This window comes from Ranitomeya imitator, chromosome 1 (assembly GCF_032444005.1).
Source record: "Ranitomeya imitator isolate aRanImi1 chromosome 1, aRanImi1.pri, whole genome shotgun sequence".
NCBI classification, from domain to species: domain Eukaryota; kingdom Metazoa; phylum Chordata; class Amphibia; order Anura; family Dendrobatidae; genus Ranitomeya; species Ranitomeya imitator.
The window spans coordinates 902359945-902381866 of NC_091282.1; the positions used below are offsets into that span (position 1 = coordinate 902359945).

The 21922-nt window shown below is 41.7% G+C and overlaps 1 protein-coding gene and 1 long non-coding RNA gene across 9 annotated transcripts in view; one reads left to right on the forward strand and one right to left on the reverse strand.

Moving 5' to 3' along the window:
- PTPN13 (protein tyrosine phosphatase non-receptor type 13) overlaps nt 1-21922 on the forward strand; it is a 376092-nt gene that overhangs the window by 108948 nt on the left and 245222 nt on the right. For all 8 annotated transcript variants that reach the window (XM_069743364.1, XM_069743366.1, XM_069743365.1 and 5 more), the window contains exon 3: nt 14187-14356. In XM_069743364.1, coding sequence (XP_069599465.1) covers nt 14187-14356 — 170 coding nt within the window. The remainder of the gene's footprint in view (nt 1-14186; nt 14357-21922) is intronic.
- LOC138653896 (uncharacterized) lies at nt 19414-21464 on the reverse strand. Its single transcript, XR_011316062.1, has 3 exons — nt 21403-21464; nt 19772-19787; nt 19414-19477 (listed from the first exon to the last, which is right to left on the reverse strand). It is a non-coding gene; the product is annotated as an uncharacterized lncRNA (long non-coding RNA).

The following is a 21922-nucleotide window of genomic DNA, read 5'->3' on the forward strand; positions in this document are numbered from 1 at the left end:
ATGTTCAAAGATAAGAGATAGTGATGGAGCATGATAGATAGATGTCAGTGTACTGTATAATCATTGCTTTGTGTATTTTTTTTCTGAATTAGTTTTTTATTTTTTAATAAATAAAATCATTTTTTTTTAAATGGGCAGGCTTCCACTTAATTTTCATAACCAGCAGAGGGAAAGCCAACCACTGGGGGCTAATGTTAATAATCTGGGAAAGGGGTCATTAGCCCTAAATGTTCCCAGGCAATTATTGACAGCTCACAGCTGTTTACTTAGCCTTTACTGGTTAATTTAAAGGGGGATTCCCAGAAAAAAATGTAGTGTCCCCCTATAAATTCTAACCAGCAAAGGCTAAACAGACACCTATGGGCTGATATTAATAGCAAGGGAAGGAGCCATATTGCCCCCCCCCTCCCAGGCTAATAACATCTGCCCTCAGTGGCCTCAGAAATGGCACATCAATAAGATGCGTCATATCTGACGCTTAGACTTGCTCTTTCCACTTGCCCTGGTGTGGTGGCAAGTGGGGTAATAGGGTTGGGGTTGATGTCAACTGTTTTATGGCCGCTGACATCAAGCCCAGGGGTTAGTAATGTAGAGGCGTCTATAACCCCCATTACTAACCCCAGAGTCATATTGTAAAAAATTCCCAGCCAGGGTAAACTCCTTTAATTGAAAGAAAGACACATATTCCTTTATTTAAAATAAACACTCTCCACCCTCTTTAAACTATTTATTAATGTAAAATAAAAAAGCCATATTCCTCACCTGTCCGATGTTAATCCATTTGTCCCACACCATAATCCATCTCTGTTTGATCTGGATGCCTTGCTGAACGGTGGCATGATGCGACCGATCAGCCTGGCATCCAGGAGACCTTGAGCTGAGCATCAGAGTGCAGTTTCAGTGACCTGCGGTGAAGTCATCGAGGTTACTACAGGTCAGTGAGCAACCCAATGAACTGTGGTGACCTCCATAAGATCATCGCTAGCACCATGAGAAATTGCACCGTAGTTCACCGGCCTGCTCACAGTGAACTGAGTGTGTGAACAGCTGGCAGTGACACAGTACCCTCAATGATGTCACCGCAGGATATTGAAGCTGCACACTGACGCTCAGCTCAATGTCTCGTGGCTGCCAGGCTGGATGGTTGATCATGCCACCATTCAGAAAGCCATCCAGATGAAGCAGAGATGGATTTTGGCATGGGAGAAATGGACTATTTGTCAGCCAAGTGAGAAATAAGTTTTTTATTTTCATTTTTACAGTAATAAATCGGAAGTGAGGGTGGAGTGTGTTTTTCAATTAAAGGACTTTATTCTTGTTGTATCTTTTTTACAATATGACTAGTAATAGGGGTGCCTTATATATGTGTCTCCATTACTAACCCCTCGGCTTGATATCTGCTGACAATACAAATCTGACATCAACCCAAACCCTATTACCCCACTTGACACGACACCAGGGCAATTGGGAAGAGTGAGGCTAAGCGCCAGATTTGGTGCATCTTATGGATGCGCCATTTCTGGGGCGGATGAGGGCTGTTGTTGGTAGCTGGAATTGGGGCCAATTTCCATAGCCTATTCCCTGGCTATTGATATCAGCCCACAGCTGTCTGTTTAGCCTTTACTGGTTAGAATTTATAGGGGAACCCTACATAATTTTTTTTTCTGGGGTCCCCGCTAAACTAACCAGTAAAGGCAAAGAAAACAGCGGTGAGCCGTTATTAATAGCCGATATTGTCCCCTTACTCAGATTAGTAACATCAGCCTCAAGCCGTGGGCTTTGCCTCTGCTGGTTATCAAAATTACACAGAGCCCACAACAATTTTTTTTATTTAATTCTTAAATGTACACAGCGGGTGCTGAATACAACTTCCATCATTGTTGTCTGGTCGCTCTGAGCTCAGGGAGAGCTGTATTCAGCCCCCCTCGCCTGGCAGCAGTGCAAACTGTACCGTTTTTTCCTAGGAGCCGATATGTGTCACGCTGATAACTCACGGATGTCATCCGTGTGTCATCAGTGTACACGTGTGTGGGATGTTTTGCGGCCGATGCTGATAAGAAAACCCGCACATGTCTGTGGGTATTTCACACCGACGCATCGTTGAACTAGTTGCTCCGCTGGGACACAGACACCGGAAGCAGGGAGCACGCCGTTCAGCCGCAGTTGTGAGTATATTGGTGTCCCTGCATGGAGAGTGAAGGGGTACTGGCATTAGTTCTACAGTACACATGCATCCTCTTCTTCATGCCCGCGAGGACGCTAAGCAGAGAAATTGGGACCCTACTCATGTTCATGGGCTCCCACAACATCTTTTCAGGACCATGTTCACTCCAATCCACTAGAAGAAAAGTGACGTCTCTCAAGTTTAGGGACCAAACATTTCTTGTGACTCCACTGTCCCCAAAAAGCACTTCTCAGGATCTCCAGACTAGAATAGGCACTCAAGTTCTCAGTTCCGGACAACCTAAGGAAGTGGATGGAATAAACCAGACAGCACATGGAAGGCGAACTTCTCCATATACAATCCTTCTATCTGGAGCTCTAGTTGTTCAGAAATTACTTGACTGGGTTTTTTAGGATTCGTCCTTAACCCAACAACACCCCAACCATATTCTGGAGCTCTCGGATGGGAATATGACAGATTCTCCACAGCTCGCAGCAAGAGCTTTCCCGTTGAATCAGAGTTTCCACTTGGCACAGATACATTCACAGTCATTGGTAGAGAGGGAATACTATCACCAAGGAGAACATAAGGCTTTGGAGTTTTTCTGACTTCACAGGACAAAGACAACTGGGTTATTCTACACAACCGCAGCAATATTGCAATCCTCTCTCACGACAGACCCATCAGCATCGTTGAGCCACTGGTCTGAACTCTGTGCTGCAGGGAAAGGGAGCTTTGACTCTCCAGAATTGGAGAAATTCAGGGGCACTTAATGGGATTGTCTGGTCTTAAGCTACAACTCTGCAGTCACTGTACGTGACTGCAGACTTGTAAATCCTCACATCTTGTACACTGCGCGTTGTGAGCATTTTCTGGTGCTGGCTCGTAAGCGGTCGGTTAAGTGACCACATGTATGCAATACGTATGCTCCAAGCCACATTCCAACTAGACTGTTTCCATCTTCGCTCAATACACTTGCATTGAGCGAGGTTGCACCCATCTAGTTGGCACGTGGCCGCATGTGTGCAAATCACATACTTGTGGCCATGTAATCACCACAATGTGCAGTGCATGCTATTTGAGGATTCACAAGTTTTCCGTCACATAAAGTGACTCCAGACTTGTAGGTTAAGACCGGACAACTCCTTTAATCTGTGAATCCAGCTTCAGTGCAGCACTTACAGATACTACTGGACTGAACTCCTCGCCTAGGAGACCTGACACCTGATGGATTGCAAAATCGTCCAGTAATCTAGGCAATGAATAGTAAACAATAACATTAAAAATCACCCTGGAATGGAGAGTATTTTTTAATAACAAGTGAATTTCAAAGTTGCTTGTTTTAACCATTTATGGTGTGAAGGAAACCTCTTTAAATTTACAAGGCTGTATGTGATTTTATTTCAGGAATACAACTTATTTGGTACATGCGACAGGTCCTATTTACCATCCTCATTAGATCAAAGGATCATATTATAGTATGTAAATTACTGTTCATAACTTTCTAAATATCATTAAACATGACTCCAAATGTGGCATATTGGCTCATATTTGCATAAATAGTATTTCAAATGCAATATCCAGGTCCTGTATTATTCCTTTTGACTTAACAGGTTGTATGCTTTTTATATTAGCATTCTGCTTTAACCGCGTGTTATATTTTTCTCAGGTGCACGGCTGTCACGTAGTGTAAAAGTTATTGTGTGAGAGTGTACTAAACTGTAATAAAATCTGTATAATATATTACATAAACAGAAGAGATTATAGACTAGCTTTATGTGATGACATCTCTGTGTAGGTGCTGCTCAGAGACTGTATTATTCAGCATGCCAAGCCCAAATCTGGTTTATCTACCCTCCTACGTAATTACATGCAATAAGCATTTTGTTATGGGAAGGGAGAACTAGCTGGAAGGACATGCTACATCATGTGATGAGTAAACGTTGTAGTACAGCCTGTATCAAAAAAGTCAGAAGAAATTGAATATAGCAGCACGTTACAAATCATTGTATAGTATTTGTCCTTGTGTTTTGTATTTTATTTTATGTCTAGAAACACTTATTCCCTTAGCTTCCATATCCTTGTTTAACAAAGGCATGGCACATTTAACCCCTTAACGACCGCCGATACGCCTTTTAACGGCGGCAGTTAAGGGTACTTAAACCACAGCGCCGTTAATTAACTGCACTGTGGAAAAAGTGAATAGCGCCCCCCAGAGTCAAATTTTCTCTGGGGTCTCGGTTGCCGGGGGTAGCCGAGACCCCAGAGAACATGATTCGGGGGTTTTTACCGGCCCCCGGGTTGCAATCGCCGGTAATTAACCGTTTACCGGCGGTCACAAAAAAACCCGTAATTTCCCATTTAATTTCTCTGTCCTCCGATGTGATCGCACATCGGAGGACAGAGAAATGGGGTCCCCGATAGCCCCCCGATACTCACCTGTCTTCCCCGGTGCTCCTCGTGGCTCCCGATGGGCGCTGCCATCTTGTTCTGGCCAAAAAATGGCAGGCGCATGCGCAGTGCGCCCGCCGGCCGGCACCCGGAAAATCTTTGGGGTCTTGGCTGCCAGGGGTCGCCGAGATCCCAAAGAACATGATCGGGGTTGGTTTTTACCGACCCCTGTTTTGCGATTGCCGGTAATTAACGGTTTACCGGCGGCCGCAAAAGAAAAAAAAAACGATCTGTCATTCTCTGTCCTCTGATGTGATCGCACATAAGAGGACAAAGAAATAGGGGTATTCGGGGACCCTGCTATACTTACCGGTGTCCCTGGATCCTCCTGCGTCCCCCTCCTGCTTCTTCGTCCAGTAAGAAAATGGCGGGCGCATACGCAGTGCGCCCGCCATGATCTGCCGGCCAGCAGCTGGAGGAGTTGGGGCTAAAATTAGGGTTGGGGCTAAAATTAGGGTTAGGGTTGGGGCTAAATTTAGGATTAGGGTTGGGGCTAAATTTAGGGTTGGGGCAAAATTTAGGGTTAGGGATAGGCTTCTTTCACACTTGCGTCGGTACGGGGCCGTCGCAATGCGTCAGCCTAACGTACCGACGCACGTTGTGAAAATTGTGCACAACGTGGGCAGCGGATGCAGTTTTTTGAGTTGTGATTAGGATTATGGATCTGGTTGGGATTAGGGTTAGTGGTGTGTTGGGGTTAGGTTTGGAGTTAGAATTGTTTTTTTTTCACTGTTTAGGTACATCAGGGGGTCTCCAAACACGACAGACAATTTTGCGCTCAAAAAGTCAAATGGTGCTCCCTCCTTTCTGAGCTCTGCCGTGCGCCCAAACAGTGGTTTACCCCCACATATGGGGCATCAGCGTACGCGGGATAAATTGGACAACAACTTTTGGGGTACAATTTCACCTTTTACCCTTGTGAAAATAAAAACTTGGGGGATACGAAATCTTTTTTGTGGAAAAAAAAAATATTTTTTATTTTCACGACTCTGCATTATAAACTTCTGTGAAGCACTTGGGCGTTCAAAGTTCTCACCACACATCTAGATAAGTTCCTTGGGGAAGGGGGGTCTAGTTTCCAAAATGGTGTCACTTGTGTGGGGTTACTACTGTTTAGGTACATCAGGGGCTCTGCAAACGCAACATAACGCCCGCAGACCATTCTATCAAAGTCTGCATTCCAAAAGGCGCTTCTTCCCTTCCAAGCTCTGCTGTGCGCCCAAACAGTGGTCCCCCACACACATGGGGTACCAGCATACTCAGGACAAATTGGACAACAACTTTTGGGGTCCAATTTCTCTTGCTACCCTTGTGAAAATAAAAACTTGGGGGCTAAAAAATCTTTTTTGTGAAAAAAAAAAATATTTTTTATTTTCACGACTCTGCATTATAAACTTCTGTGAAGCACTTGGGCATTCAAAGTTCTCACCACATATTTAGATAAGTTCCTTGGGGGGTCTAGTTTCCAAAATGGAGTCACTTGTGGGGGGTTTCTACTGTTTAGGTACATCAGGGGCTGTGCAAACGCAACATAACGCCCGCAGACCATTCTATCAAAGTCTGCATTCCAAAACGGCGCTCCTTCCCTTCCGAGCTCTGCCATGCGCCCAAACAGTGGTCCCCCCCCCCTCACATATGGGGTATCAGCCTACTCCGCATAAATTGCACAATAAATTTTGGGGTCCAATTTCTTCTGTTACCCTTGTGAAAGTAAAAATTTGGGGGTGAAAAGATCATTTTTGTGGAAAAAATATGATTTTTTTTATTTTCATGGCTCTACATTATAAACTTCTGTGAAGCAGTTGGGGGTTCATAGTCCTCACCACACATCTAGATATGCTCTTTGGGGGGGTCTAGCTTCCAAAATGGGGTCACTTGTGGGGGGTTTCTACTGTTTAGGTACATTAGGAGCTCTGCAAATGCAATATGATGCCCGCAGACCATCCCATCAATATCTGCATTCCAAGCGGCGCTCCTTCCCTTCCGAGCCCCGATGGGTGCCCAAACAGTGCTCCCCCCCACATATGGGGTATCAGCATACTCAAGACAAACTGGTCAACAGATTTTGGGGTCACATGTCTCCTGTTACTCTTGAGAAAATAAAAATATTGCAGGCTAAAAAATCGTTTTTAAGGGGAAAAAAAGGATTTTTTATTTTCACGGCTCTACTTTATAAATTTCTGTGAAGCACTTGAGGGTTTAAAGTGCTCACCACACATCTAGATAAGTTCCTTAAGGGGTCTAGTTTCCAATATGGTGTCACTTGTGGAGGGTTTCCACTGTTTAGGCACATCAGGGGCTCTCCAAACGCGACATGGCGTCCGATCTCAATTCCAGCCAATTCTACATTGAAAAAGTAAAACGGCACTCCTTCTCTTCCAAGCTCTGCGGTGCGCCCAAACAGTGGTTTACCCCCACATATGGGGTATTGACTTACTCAGGAGAAATTGCACAACAACTTTTGTGGTCTAATTTCTCCTGTTATCCTTGTGAAAATAAAAATTTGGGGCCAAAAAAGATCATTTTTGTAGAAAAAATGCAATTTTTTTGTTTTCACGGCTCTACGTTATAAACTTCTGTGAAGCACTTGGGGGTTCAAAGTGCTCACCACAGATCTAGTTAAGTTCCTTATTTTCCAAAATGGTGTCACTTGTGGAGCATTTCCACTGTTTAGACACATCAGGGGCTCTCTAAACGTGACATGGCATCCGATCTCAATTTCAGCCAATTCTGCATTGAAAAAGTCAAAACGTCGCTGACCGTCAAAAACTGGAATCCAGCGACGTATCCCGTTTTTTTTATTCTGAGCATGCCTGGAAGGATTTTATAGTCAAGGGAAAATCTCTCTCTCTCGTATTTTATACATTGAAATTCAGGCAGCGCCTAATTCAACGCATCCGTCACAACACAGGATGCTTTGCATCCGTTTTTCACTATTTTTAAGACATCCGTCGATACGTCGCATCGACGCATTATGACGGACGCCTGCCGAAGGAAGTGTGAAAAAATTCTAAGTGTCATGCTCGGATACTTATGCAAATGCAAATGGCAGCCTTTAGTGGCTGAAGAATTAATAAATAAAAAAAGTTACAGTAGCATGTAGTTTTATTATTAAAAATAATTGATTATACAATAATTATTAATACAAAAATATATAGTGCGACACCTTCCCTTTAAAGCAGAGTCACTCTTTCATAAAGGGAACCTGTCACCACCAACCTGTCTCAAAAGAGCCTATGAACAAATGGCACCACCTTTGACTGCTCCTATGATGCATCACACAAATGTTTCTATCAGCTCCCAACTTTCCCTATATAACCTGAAAATACCATTTGATATGCTCCTATGCCGTACGTTAATAAGGGTGCTTCGGTCCAAGCGGTGACCTCGCTGTGGCGTCTGTCCTTCCTCTTCCTCTCCTAATCATGTTGATGTGGACGCATCGTCCACACTGTGAACCGAGATAGCACGTATGTGCAGTAGCCTCACGGGATCGCGTAGTTCTCCGGGGGTGTCCGTACAAAAAATTAGTTTTACCTACTGACATTGCATAGTTTCTTGTATTTATGGTACCCTCATTTACAGTGCCATAACTGATAATGCTTTGTCTACTGTACGGAGATTATTATATACTGTTATTTTAAGTTTTTGAGTAAGGAGACTTACCTTTTACCACCACTTACCTTATGGTGACATGGGTTGGGTTGCCCAGTAACCTATTTAATCTCAACAATGTCTTCATTTTAGCATTATCATCATAAAGATGCTTGCTCTGCAATGGAGCTTTTTTCACAGTAGCTAATTTAATGCATACCCATTGTAAAGGCACCCATACACATTAGACTAACACCAGTTGAACCTGCCAATATTGGTGTGCTCGGTGTATGGGGGCAACGTCCGACTGATGGCCAGGGGAGATGTTAATCGTACATGTCCGATTTTGGACTGCTGATTATATTGTTCTCTCTGGAATAATCCGATGGCTACCATGTCAGTCGGTGGCTTTCTCATAGAGAATAGAGGAGTGCTTGGCCAAGCTAGCGCTATATGGGAAAGTCAGCCAAACCATCACACATTTTTATGAATGTGCTGGATGGGCCTCACCACTTTGGTGGAGCTGAACTGGACTGGTGTAAAAGTACCAGATGCAATTTCTAGGTGTTTTACTCCAGAAAACTGTTGAAAACACTCATGGGGATAAATATATTTTATTTGCAGGACTTTAGAATTTGTTATTATCTAGATACTGTTTAGTCTCTTGGGAAGAAGATGACTTCCGACTTTCAAACATGTTGACTATTAGATTATCCAAAGTTATTTATATTCACCAGAAGTTGACAGAAATAGCGGTGCATCATGGTTGACTAAAGATGAAAAACAACTCCGGGGATAAGACAAACCACACATCCCAAAACACAGGATAATTTTAGAAATTGTTCCACAGTCTGTGATGTCAAACTTGCCAAGTCATTGCTGAGTTAAGATTATATTAAGGTGCTAAGTGCATAATAGAATATTATACAGTGGTTTGTTCCTATCTTTATGTGGCTTTTCAATGAAAAGAACAAAAAGAAAAAAAAAATAACAGTAAAAAATGTCTGTACTTACCTAAATTATACTGCACCCCACATGGTCCTCTATAGAATATAATGCATTCCCCCTGCTCCGCCATACATTATATTGCACCGCACCCCCCATGGTCCTCCATACAATATAATGCACTCCCCATGGTCCTCCATACAAAATAATGCACCCCCATGGTTCTCCATACAATATAATGCACTCCCCATAGTCCTCCTTACAATACAATGATTCTGCCATGGTCCTCCATAAAATATAATGCACTCCGCATGGACCTCCATACAATATAATGCTTTCCCCATGGTCCTTCATACAGTATACTTCACCCCCCATGGTCCACCATATACTATTATGGCCACTAGTCACTGATTTAAATAAATAAATAAAATATTCACCCCTCCATCGAACATCTCAGAACAGCAGGCACACTGTAATGATGTCATCTCGCCTGCTGCTCTGACACGTCAGCTACTGAGGAAGAACAATGGGGGTGGAAGCATCAGCTGACGCTTCATCATCATTTCTCACGCTGACAGCCTGAGCCCACCTCCAGCCATCAGCGTGAGCAATCATGATGGAGGAGGGAGCATCAGCAGACACTTTCACCCCCGTCATTCTGTGCAGTCGGGCATTGTAGGCGCTGACAGGTGGAGGGGGGCACTGACACCGGGCCACCACCCCAGCTCATGGGTCCCATAGCAGTAGTGTGGCCTGCTGCCACTGCATCAAGCTCCCATGATGATCTGTTGTGGCTTATACAAGTCACATACAAAACCAGGCAAAATGTATATTCATGTCAGTCATATAAATAAACTAAATGATAGTTCATTTTTATGATTGTTTCATATAGGTTTTAGATATTCATTTCAGTCTCATTTCCCATAAACATTGGATAAATGTTGGCTTGACCTGCAGATTTCTTCAGGGCCTGCCAATTAGAGGTTTCCATAGAATGATTGGGTATGTTAGATTTTTTCATGCTCGATCCTTTGCTCTCATGAGAGAGAAGCAAATATCAGAAGAGTTTTGCAGCTACTTGTTCCTCTTTCCCCATTGAAAACACTCGTACTGCAGTGTGCAAATGGAATAGCTTGTTAAGCAGACAGCTGTGTAAGGGCAGCTTTAGGATGGAGAAGCAATTTCAATATTTTTTTCTACTCTGCTATTGTGGCTTTTTAAAACTCATCTACTCGCATTGTGCTGTACAAGAACACAGTACCGTAGCAAAAATGACAAATGCTATTTTAGTATGGTATAAGGGCCCCACACATTAGACTAAAGTCGGTTGAACCTGCCGATAATGATGAGTTCAACCAAAAGTCTAATGTGTATGGCGGCGACGACCGACTTATGGTTTGGAGACATGTCACTCACGCTTTGCCCAGTTTCGGACTGCTGATCAAATTGTTCTCTGAGATAAGCCGCAAGCCAACATGTGATCTGGCCGATTTCTCAAAGAGGCTACAAGCATTCTTCTGTGAATGGGAGTGTCGGCTAAGATCACTGTTGGCTGAATGATCGGTTGAAGTATTTTATGGCCAGCTTAAGGCTTCGTAAATCTACTTCCACTTACTTTCTACATAAAAAAACCCATACACCCTGTTTCATCACATCCATTGTTTATTTTGCTCCAAATGGCCATATACACTATACTGCGTGATTATTTTTATTATTGATCAACAACTATGTTCTCAATCAACCCAAAAGACTCATAAATACCAAAGCTTAATATTTTTGGAAGTTGGAGTGTTTTTTTTTTTAGATTTGGCTATCTTAGGAGGATATCTGTTTGTGCAGGTAACTATTAATGTGCAGAATTATTAGGCAACTTAATAAAAAACAAATATATTCCCATCTCACTTGTTTATTTTCACCAGGTAAACCAATATAACTGCACAAAATTTAGAAATAAACATTTCTGACATGCAAAAACAAAAACAAAAAAATTAGTGACCAATATAGCCACCTTTCTTTATGATGACACTCAACAGCCTTCCATCCAAATATTCTGTCAGTTGTTTGATCTGTTTACGATCAACATTGCGTGCAGCAGCCACCACAGCCTCCCAGACACTGTTCCCAGAGGTGTACTGGTTTCCCTCCCTGTAGATCTCACATTTTATGATGGACTACAGATTCTCTATGAGGATCAGATCAGGTGAACAAGGGCCATGTCATTATTTATTCTTCTTTGAGACCTTTACTGGCCAGCCACGCTATGGAGTAGTTGGAGGCATGTGATGGAGCATTGTCCTGCATGAAAATCATGTTTTTCTTGAACGATACCGACTTCTTCCTGTACCACTGCTTGAAGACGTTGCCAGACGTTGAAACTGGCAGTAGGTCTGGGAGTTGAGCTTCACTCTATCCTTAACCCGAAAAGGTCCCACAAGTTCATCTTTGATGATACCAGCCCATACCAGTACCCCACCTCCACCTTGCTGGCGTCTGAGTCGGAGTGGAGCTCTCTGCCCTTTACTGATCCAGCCTCTGGTCCATCAAGAGTCACTCTCATTTCATCAGTCCATAAAACCTTTGAAAAGGCAGTCTTAAGATATTTCTTGGCCCAGTCTTGACGTTTTATCTTATGTTTCTTGTTCAAAGGTGGTCGTTTTTCAGCCTTCCTTACCTTGGCCATGTCCCGGAGTATCGCCCACCTTGTGCTTTTTGTTACTCCAGTAACGTTGCAGCTCTGAAATATGGCAAAACTGGTGGCAAATGACATCTTGGCAGCTTCACACTTAATTTTCCTCAATTCATAGGCAGTTATGTTGCGCCTTTTTTGCCCAACACGCTTCTTGCGACCCTGTTGGCTATTTGCCATGAAACGCTTGATTGTTCGGTGATCATGCTTCAAAAGTTTGGCAATTTCAACACTGCTGCATCCCTCTGCAAGACATCTCACAATTTTGGACTTTTCAGAGCCCGTCAAATCTCTCTTCTGACCCATTTTGCCAAAGGAAAGAAAGTTGCCTAATAATTAAGCACACCTTATATAGGGTGTTGATGTCAGTAGACAACACCCCTCATTACAGAGATGCACATCACCTGATTTACTTAATTAGTAGTTGGCTCTCAAGCCTGAACAGCATGGAGTAGGACAACATGTATAAAAAGTATCATGTGATCAAAATACAACTTGCCTAATAATTCTGCACGCAGTGTACAATTGTTTGCTGATTATGCTCTTAACCCCTTTCTGCCAGCTGATGGAATAGTACGTCAGCTGGCAGATCCCCCGCTTTGAGGTGGACTCGGGCGGTGAGCCCACCTCAAAGCCGCGACATGTCAGCTGTTTTGTTCAGCTGACATGTGCGCACAATGAGCGCGAGCGGAATCGCGATCCCCTCACGCCCATTAACTAGTTAAATGCCGCCATCAAGCGCTGACAGCGGCATTCAACTAGCGCTCCCGGCCGCGCGGCCGGAGGTGCTCGCACCGCTGACCCCCGTCACATGATCGGGGGTCAGCGGTGCATTGCCATAACAACCAGAGGTCTCCTTGAGACCTCTATGGTTGTTGATGGCCGATTGCTTTGATCGCCACCCTGTGGTCAGCGTTCAAAGTACACCTGCCTTTCTACTACATAGAGGTGATCTGTACTTCACCTCAATGTAGCAGAGCGGATCGTGTAGTGCATGCTTCTAGCCTCCTATGGAGGCTATTGAAGCATGCCAAAATTTGAAAAAAAAAGTGTTTAAAAATATATATATAAAAAAAAATATATAAAAGTTCAAATCACCCCCCTTTCGCCCCAATCAAAATAAAACAAAAAAAATAAAAAATACACATATTTGGTATCGCCGTGTTCAGAATTGCCCAATCTATCAATAAAAACAAAGGATTAACCTGATCGCTAAATGGCGTAGCGAAAAAAAAATCAAAACGCCAAAATTACGTTTTTTTGTTGCCGCAACATTGCATTAAAATGCAATAACGGGCGATCAAAAGAACGTATCTGCACCAAAATGGTATCATTAAAAACGTCAGCTCGGCACGCAAAAAATAAGCCCTCACCTGACTCCAGATCATGAAAATTGGAGACGCTACGGGTATCAGAAAATAGCGCAATTTTTTTTTTTAAGCAAACTTTGGAAATTTTTTTCACCACTTAGATAAAAAATAACCTAGACATGTTAGGTGTCTATGAACTCGTCATGACCTGGAGAATCATATCAGCAGGTCAGTTTTAGCATTTGGTGAACCTAGCAAAAAAGCCAAATAAAAAACAAGTGTGATATTGCACTTTTTTTGCAATTTCATCACACTTGGAATTTTTTTCCCGTTTTCTGTTACACGGCATGGTAAAGCCAATGATGTCGTTCAAAAGTACATCTCGTCCCGCAAAAAATAAGCCGTCACATGGCCATATTGACGGAAAAATAAAAAAGTTATGGCTCTGGGAAGGAGGGGAGCGAAAAACGAAAACGGAAAAAAACGGAAAAAGCTCCGGGGGTGAAGGGGTTAATTGGCTATGTATGAATGAGGGATGCCCCAACGGTGGATGAATGGGCGCAACAATGAATGGCACGGTGGGTTTAAATCATGTAAATGTAGTCATAGAGGTGTGGAAGCATCCTATTCTTCTCGGACAGTACTAGTGTTCATTATTTGTGGAGCAGTTGGAGTAGAGGGTAGATGGTTTTCTTATTTGGCCATACTGATTAGATTAAAATTTTCTGTACCCACCAATTTTTTAAGTATTGGCCTACTATGTAACATGCACAAAGCTGTTAAATTGAAGCATAGTAGATTTTGGTAGCACAGAATCCCGACCATCTCTCTTAACTGCATTTTACCTCTCATGTATATGTCATAATATATGGTTTATCTAAATAAACCTCATTCAGTAGTGTGGTTTTTTTTTTTATTTGTTTTTTTTATTCAACCTTTTTATGTCCTTTGCTAAATTGTTTTTCTTTCTTTCTATCTATCATTACATCATCTATACAGTACTTTTGGTAACACTGTTGTTTTTGTTTCTGTATAGCGGACCCTGCAAGTCTCAGTTTTATTATCTCCCCCTGGTCTCTGCTGCTGTTGCCGTCCGGAAGCATAACTTTCACAGATGAAAATGTTTCCAATCAGGACCTGCGGGCCTTCACAGCACCTGAGGTGCTACAGACCAAGTCACTGTCATCTCTTGCCGATATAGAAAAGGTAACTTGCTAGGCACATTGATACTGTTGACTTGCAAACAAAGACCCCCTTTTAGGAAAGAATTCAGACAATACATTCCAGACATTGCCTGGGGGACATGTAGAAATGAATGAAGTTCTGCTCTGTTCTTTGGGAAGTTAAGTTCCATGACTTTTGCTGCTTTTGTATAATTTTGTGTGTATTATGGCCATTTCTCATAGTTGTCAGCATATTCTTTTATCTGTGCATTACTTACTACGTTATTAGATGGCAGCTAGTATTGTCTGTCCCTCTCAATGAACAAAATGTTCTATTTTTCAGAGATTGTATACATGGGAAATATACAATGGTAATTGTTAATCCTGGCATTTGCCTGGTGTAGCAAGCTAAGGCATGGTTCAGTAACTAAACAGCTGATGCAGAGACTCCTAGTCTGCCTTGCTGACCAGAATACAGATACTATTCTAAGAGAATTTGTTAATGATTGACTTTATGTGGCCTTAATAGACGACCACAGTATGAGTAACCTGCCTCTATAACTCTTTAATGGCAAAATCATATGTGAATTTACACTATAATAGCTACAAATCACCATCTGCACCCAATCTGTGTGAATTTGCCATTTCCCAAGTTAAAATCTCTCTCTCTGACAAATTGACTCAGTTGGGGGTTTAGAAGGTGATATACCATATTTTCTAGACTATAAGACAAGGGCCATAGCCATCCTGTCATTATTAAAGAGAATGAATATTCACTGCTCTCCACTTCCATGAGAGTGGAGAGCTGTGAATATTCATTCTCTTTTAATAGCGGGCACACGTGGTTGCCCGGTGGCTGCGGCTAACACTGGGTCCGCTGTTAATGAAGATAAATATTTACTGTTCCACACTCCCATAGTCCCTCCCACCTCTCGGTGCCAACTTCAGTGCATAGAGGTAGTGGGACTATGGGCATGGGGAGCAGTGAATATTCATTTTCTTTAACAGCAGGCACAGTGTTAGCCACAGCAGCCGACTCCTGCTTCCTGTGATTCGCTCCTCCGCCGCTCCTCTCCCATTCCTCTCCCATCCATAGCCATGGTGGACATATATATATATATATATATATAGTACATCCGGACTATAAAATGCACCCCCCACTTTCCTCTAAAATTTTGGAGGAAAAAAGTGCGTCTTATAGTCAGAAAAATACATTAAGTGTGTGCATTTATATATAGTGTATGTTTTTAGTTTTCAAATTATTCTGTTGAATTACAATTCGGTTTGATTATCAGTTGATATTAAAGGGGCTGTCCGGTCCAAATTGATAAGTCTGCAGTCTATACATACCCCCAGCCAGAGCCCGTCCAGTGGGTGCGGCCTCGCTCTGTACACTTATGTTGAGTGAGGCCATGCCCTCTATTCGGCCACTCCCACTGGACGCCTGCGTCACTAGTCGAGGAGCAGCGTTGCTCAATACGAATGTATGGAGCGAGGCCTCGTCCTCTGGCCGAGAATATGTATAACACATACATTCCCTCTGGTCTCGGCTCAGAAACTGGCGAATCCCCATAGCACTGGGGCATTTCATAAGTCTGCAGTCGCACAGAGTGACTGCAGACTTATCGATTTGGCCCGGACAACCCCTTTAAGTAAATTCAAAATTACTTTTGTCACTTTCAAATGTGTCTGTTTTTGTGACTAGTTAAGTAACTTGGTCTTGTTTCCATGTCAAAGCCATATTTTTTGGCTACAATTTTTTCATGAAGACCACTTCTGGTCAGACTTTTTTCCAAATAGTAGATGTGTGTAGTTGGGTTTTGCTGATTGCTACCAGTTGTGTGCTGATGGCAATTTTGGACATCTTCTCCTGATTTTGAAAGGAATTAAACATGTGTCTTCTCTACTTCGTTTCCTTGGCCCATGACTCTGTCTACTGTCTTACCATTGCCACTGGGAGATGAAAGAGCCATAATCATTTTTATCTGTCCGATTTAATATTGGAGTGTTTTAGATTAGAGTTGCAGAATACTTTTATATTAATTTTAAAGTTCAGACATGTTTACAGTTCTTGACATTGAAATCACAATACCAAGAAGGAAAAAAAAAACTTGATTTATTCAGTATCGAGTATGCGCGCCATGTACAGAAATACCCACGCTTACACACCTTGGCTGCCATTAGTGAGGTAATTAATGATTGCCTAAGGAATGTTCTGCCACACCAAATGCCACTTGAGTATGAAAGTCATAAAGATCCACTGCAGACCATGGTAGCACGTTCAGGCCACGCACGCTGCTCACGTACCACAATGTTTGGAAAAATGGATATTAGGAAGACATGGCTTTGGTTCCAAAACTAAGTCAAGTGTATGAGTGGTTGTAAAATCATTACATATTGTATGGAGGTGAATTACAATGTTGTCTTTCATTAGCTATATGATGTTTTCACACGTGTGGGCTGCAGGGCTGAATACTTACTGCCCCCATTTCCTGCCTGGCCTTCTCTGCTCTGCTTTATCTATTTCAGGTAAAGTGGGCGAGAGGGATCTTGCTTCAGTTGAGTGCACAAGGCTTTTTCTTTCATGTTGCTAAAAGTAATAGTTATTAGGTTGGCTGAGTCACGGTTGGTTTATTCACAAGTATCTCATTCTTTTCTCGTGTCTTTTTTTTTCTATGCCACGGTTATTCGATAGTAGCATAAAACTGCTGCCTTCTGCTTATAATTATCAGACAGTAAATTTGTTTTATCTGAAGAAAACAAATTCTTCAAGCATTTTCACAGTGCATTGGGATGTTGACCCTACTATGGGAAAACTCACTAATAAAGCACTAGAATAACCCAATGGTTTATACATCTGGCTTAAAAATCATTGCAGTCGACAAACAAGTGCAATAATGGTGCAACAAAATTTGAAGAATCACCTTTTTATTACACAGAGCAGAAAATATTCATGTGCATATTTGATATTCCTGCAATCAGTAAAATGCAGTTATCATTAAATTGCATCAATTAAGGGGCACAAATTTAACCCAAAATAAAACTTGACATAAATGTAATGATTAAAATGCACAAAAAACTAGAGCTTGTTTTGCCAAAACGTTACTTTATACACTGTTTGCCAAAAATAAAATAAAAATATGGCTGGTCATGGCTATAAACGTGGGAAAGTGGAAACGAAAAAAAAAATTCTGGTTGTCTTAATTTCCATCAGTACAAGGATTAAAGGATTTTCCCCATTATGAATCTTCAGGAGCGCACCTCTTCCCTTCTTTCCAGCCTTCTGCTTGTTGAGGGCAGTAGACTCCTACTTGATTGACAGTTCGGACCAGCCGCATGGTTGTGCCATTTGACTGAATTGTGTGCTTTCTTTATCAGAGCATCACTGGGGCAGTGAAGCTGCACGGATCTTTAAGAGCCAGCTTCAGAGCAGCGCTCTGGTCACTTCCTTTTTTTTTTTTGCGCTTTTGAGTGTATTTTTTTTACATGCGTTTTTAATCGTGTTTTTGCCCTGCGGTTTTTGTCTTTTTAAATAATTCATTTTTTTAAATATATTTCACGAAAACTTTAACCAAAATAGGAATCGTGGCACTCCTGTGGACGGTGCCCAAGATCTTATCCCATACAATTTTGGAGAAAACTTGGCACTTGGGTAAATGATGAAAGAAGATAATGTTATTGTGTGTTGGCAATCCAATAGAAAGACGACGTTTTGGTCATACAGTGACCATCAGTTGGGACAGAATGCTGTGTAATGGTAATGACGAACGTTCTAGATGAGCAGCGCTACTCAACGCCGTAGGACGCGCTGCTCATCCAGACCATTCTGTCTTACTGCTGAAGGTCATTGTATGACCGAAACGTCGTCTTTATTTTGGATTGCCTACACACAATAACATTATTTTGTTTCATCATTTGACAACATTTTATTGATACAGTCATGTGCGGATCCTTAGCAGAAACGCACTAAAATCTTTTTAATTCAATTCTCTGGGGAAAATCTTCAATTTGAACGCTGCGTGCCCGCAAATTGATGTTTTGGATTTCAAACACGTACCGCAGGTCGATTTTAAGCTGATCAAAAATAAAATAAAACAAATTGCACAATGGGCATGAGATTTTTATGTATCCTGTTCACGTTGCTCAAATTGTAAGACAAAGCGAAAATACTAAGACTTAATGTCCATCTAGGCTGAGGAGATTGAGCAAAGTTCTGATGTTTTTACAGGAGGATATGTGGATGATTTTAAAAAAATGATAAAAATCTTTTTTAAAGACAGAACGTCATAGAGAAAGCCCTGGCCTGAGCTTAGCAACTGAGGATTTGTTCATATTGTCAGGTCCATGTCCGCAGCTGTACATGCACGTAGCTCATCCTTTCAGCTGTGGACTCACAGACTCCACATTGAAAGCAGAACTTTGTTTCCCCTTATTTCCGGTGTGTCGCTGAGATCAGCTCTCCAGCATAGCATTTGACTACTATTACATAGTTGGAGTTCGACAAGTACTCAGTCTATTTAACTTCTTATTAGCAAAAGTAAAGTTTCCCTTTCAAGGAAACCATTGCTTCTGCTTTTTTGTTTTATAAGGCTATGTGCACACGTTGCGGATTCCATTGCGGATTTTTCAGCGCGTATTCTACAAAATCCGCAGGTAAAACGCCCTGCGTTTTACCTGCGGATCCACCGCGGATTTACTGTGGATTTAGTGTGGATTTCACCTGCGTTTTTACATCTGTGGATTCCTATTAAGGAATAGGTTTAAAACGCTGCGGAATCCGCACAAAGAATTGACATGCTGCAGAAAATAAACCGCAGCACATCTGCCAGAATTTTCTGCAGCATGTGCACAGCGGATTTGGTTTTCCATAGCTTTACATGCTACTGTAAAACGAATGGAAAACAGCTGCAGATCCGCAGCATCAAATCCGCCGTGGATCCGCAGCCAAATCCGCAGCATGTGCACATACCCTTAGAGCCACGATATGACTGTCCTTGTATGTAATAGAGTTCAATAAGGGGCTCCGTAAATGTCAAACAGCAGGGAATAAAATAAAATAGAACAATAAGCAATACTCACTCATTTCATAATTGTTTCATTATTGGGTTTTCAAAAGTATAACCATAAAATATTTTCTCTGGAACAGAATTAGTCAATTATTTGCCTGGGACAAATCACACAAACAAAATAACAATGCTGGTTATTACAAATCAGGTAGACATGAATCGGGAGCTATCTGGTTAAAGCCCCCCACACAAATGCCATACACAACAGGAAGCTGTCAACCATACACAAGGAAAAACGCCAAGCTCTCCTGTGTTCTCCTTGAGAGCTGATGCCAGTCTTTATCAGAGAACACAAGGAAACCTGACATGTCGTAACTTCTCTTCCCCAATATCATCTGTCAAGGGGAGGTTTTGGAGGCCCACATACACATTAGACTCTTGTCCTGTCTTACCCATATTGAGGCTCGTCTAAATTGTAAAGCAAAAAAAAGTTTGCAATCACTCCTTATCATATTAAAAAAAGTTTGCAATCACTCCTTATCATATTGTCCGCCACAAGTAGATAATAAATATAATAAACTATTAAGACAAAGGCAAATGCATAACGAGAAAGAAAAGGGTTATGACAAAGGGAAGAATGGCCAGTGGAGTATTACAAAGAACGCCTGTGTGTAAGGTGCTTGGGAGAGTCTATAATTAGTGAGTAAGCGAGTCCCAATGCCAAAACATCCAAATACAGTCAAATTTGCCCAGTTAGTCATTGACCGAGGCCAAAATATATTCCATATTTCAACCTTTTTTAATCCTAGCATAGAGATGAGCATTTTGTTCCATTGTTTAATAATAAGGCATTTAGCTGCCATAACGTAACATGTAAGTACAATATGGTGAATCCGTATGTGTTGGTGTTATATTCAAAAGAAAAGCGAAAGGATTCATAAGAATATCACAGTCTGGGACATTATATAGAAGAAGGGGTGCTGGTGCGCTGCCAAGGAGGATAGCAGACACCTAAGGTAGATGCACCATAAATACCTTTATTTGAAGATCTGGTATTCAAAGGTTGGAGACATGAGAACCCCAAAAGAATGTCTGAGCAAAGTGAATGATTTGCTTTGTGTCAACAATTGGTATTTGCCTTGTAGTTCTTAAAATTTCAGTATGGTGTGAATTTTGTAAATTGCTTCATCTTGATATTTGAACAGGCCATTTTGATACCAATTCTTAGACATAAGTAATGTAAGATTGTTGGGAGTGGAGGGATGGTAGAGGTAAGGAGGGATTTGATGAGGAAAGGGGGAACCTTCTAGAATATTTCTTTCAGATATCCCTAGTGAAGGATATGGGACCCAAAAGATCTTGTGTCGGAAGACAAAATGGACCAGAGCATAGAGGTGAATTGGGGTGAACAGCGGCCAGCTAGAGATTCTCAATTTCTTTTTACTTGGTTTAAGCTGGGAGGACATATTATGCAGTTATTCTCCTCGGAGGAGTTGGCCAATAATAATGACATTTGGGACTGCCAGAGCCTCAATGTGTCTGCCTACTAGTAGAGACAATTTTGTAAATCTGTGGTGACTTCCAGCAATAATTAAGAGATTTGTTTTTTTCATTTGCATGGGAAGTTTGTTTGGAGTCTCTCTAATTGGCCAGGAGTAGTATTTGAAAGAAAAGTTTCTGTCTCCTATGTGTTCACTTTGTTACCAAATAAACTACCACCATATTCTTGTGTGACTACATGCATTATGGGTAATGTATTGTGTGTGTGTAATGTTGAAAGGACATATTCAGCGAAACATATAGTAACTTAAATTCCCTGTCCCTCAACTTTACCCTTTATATGTTTGGATTGAGATATATTAAAGTTGCTAGCAACTCCATGCAAAAAAACAAAACACTGTTTAGGACCATTTGATTAGGATCTAAGGGGCAAAAGCATGGGGAAGTTTACTGCCTTGGGGTTTAAGAACAAACTCTTGATAGAGGATAGTAAACAACTTCTTCATACAATACGCTTTTAAAAAGACAATCCTAGTTGATCAAAAGCATTTTCAGCATCCAAACTCAATAAAGCAATACTCACTTCTTAATTCCTCTGTTATTCCAACACCGTAACATTGGTGGTCCCTGCCCGTCTGTTTAGTTTTGATTTCAGTGGTCTTGTTTTATACATCCACGTGACCAATGCAGCTTCCTGGCCTCATGGGTCTCTGTATCCATCCCCCTTTGTGGCGCTTCATTGATGACGTTCCGACAACAGAGTCCCAACTAAATAGATGCAAACAAAATGTCATCACTTCTGGAAAAAGGGCTTTGATGCGAGCACCACATGACTAGGTCTGACGGCAGAGTATTCAAAGCATAACATGTTATAACAAACACTCATGAGCAAAAGGGTAACAATGTTTTTAACTTTGACTTTCAGGCTCCATATCTAATCATCCACTATTGCTTTTTACGCGAGACTACCATTATTTTATAGACAATCATCTTGACTATCTCATACATAAATTTGACTTGTAAGTAGTTAGCATAGGATTAGATATTCAGATTCTTGTTAGATCACTGCATTGTTGCTGTTTTGCCCCTGGTGGTGGAAAAAT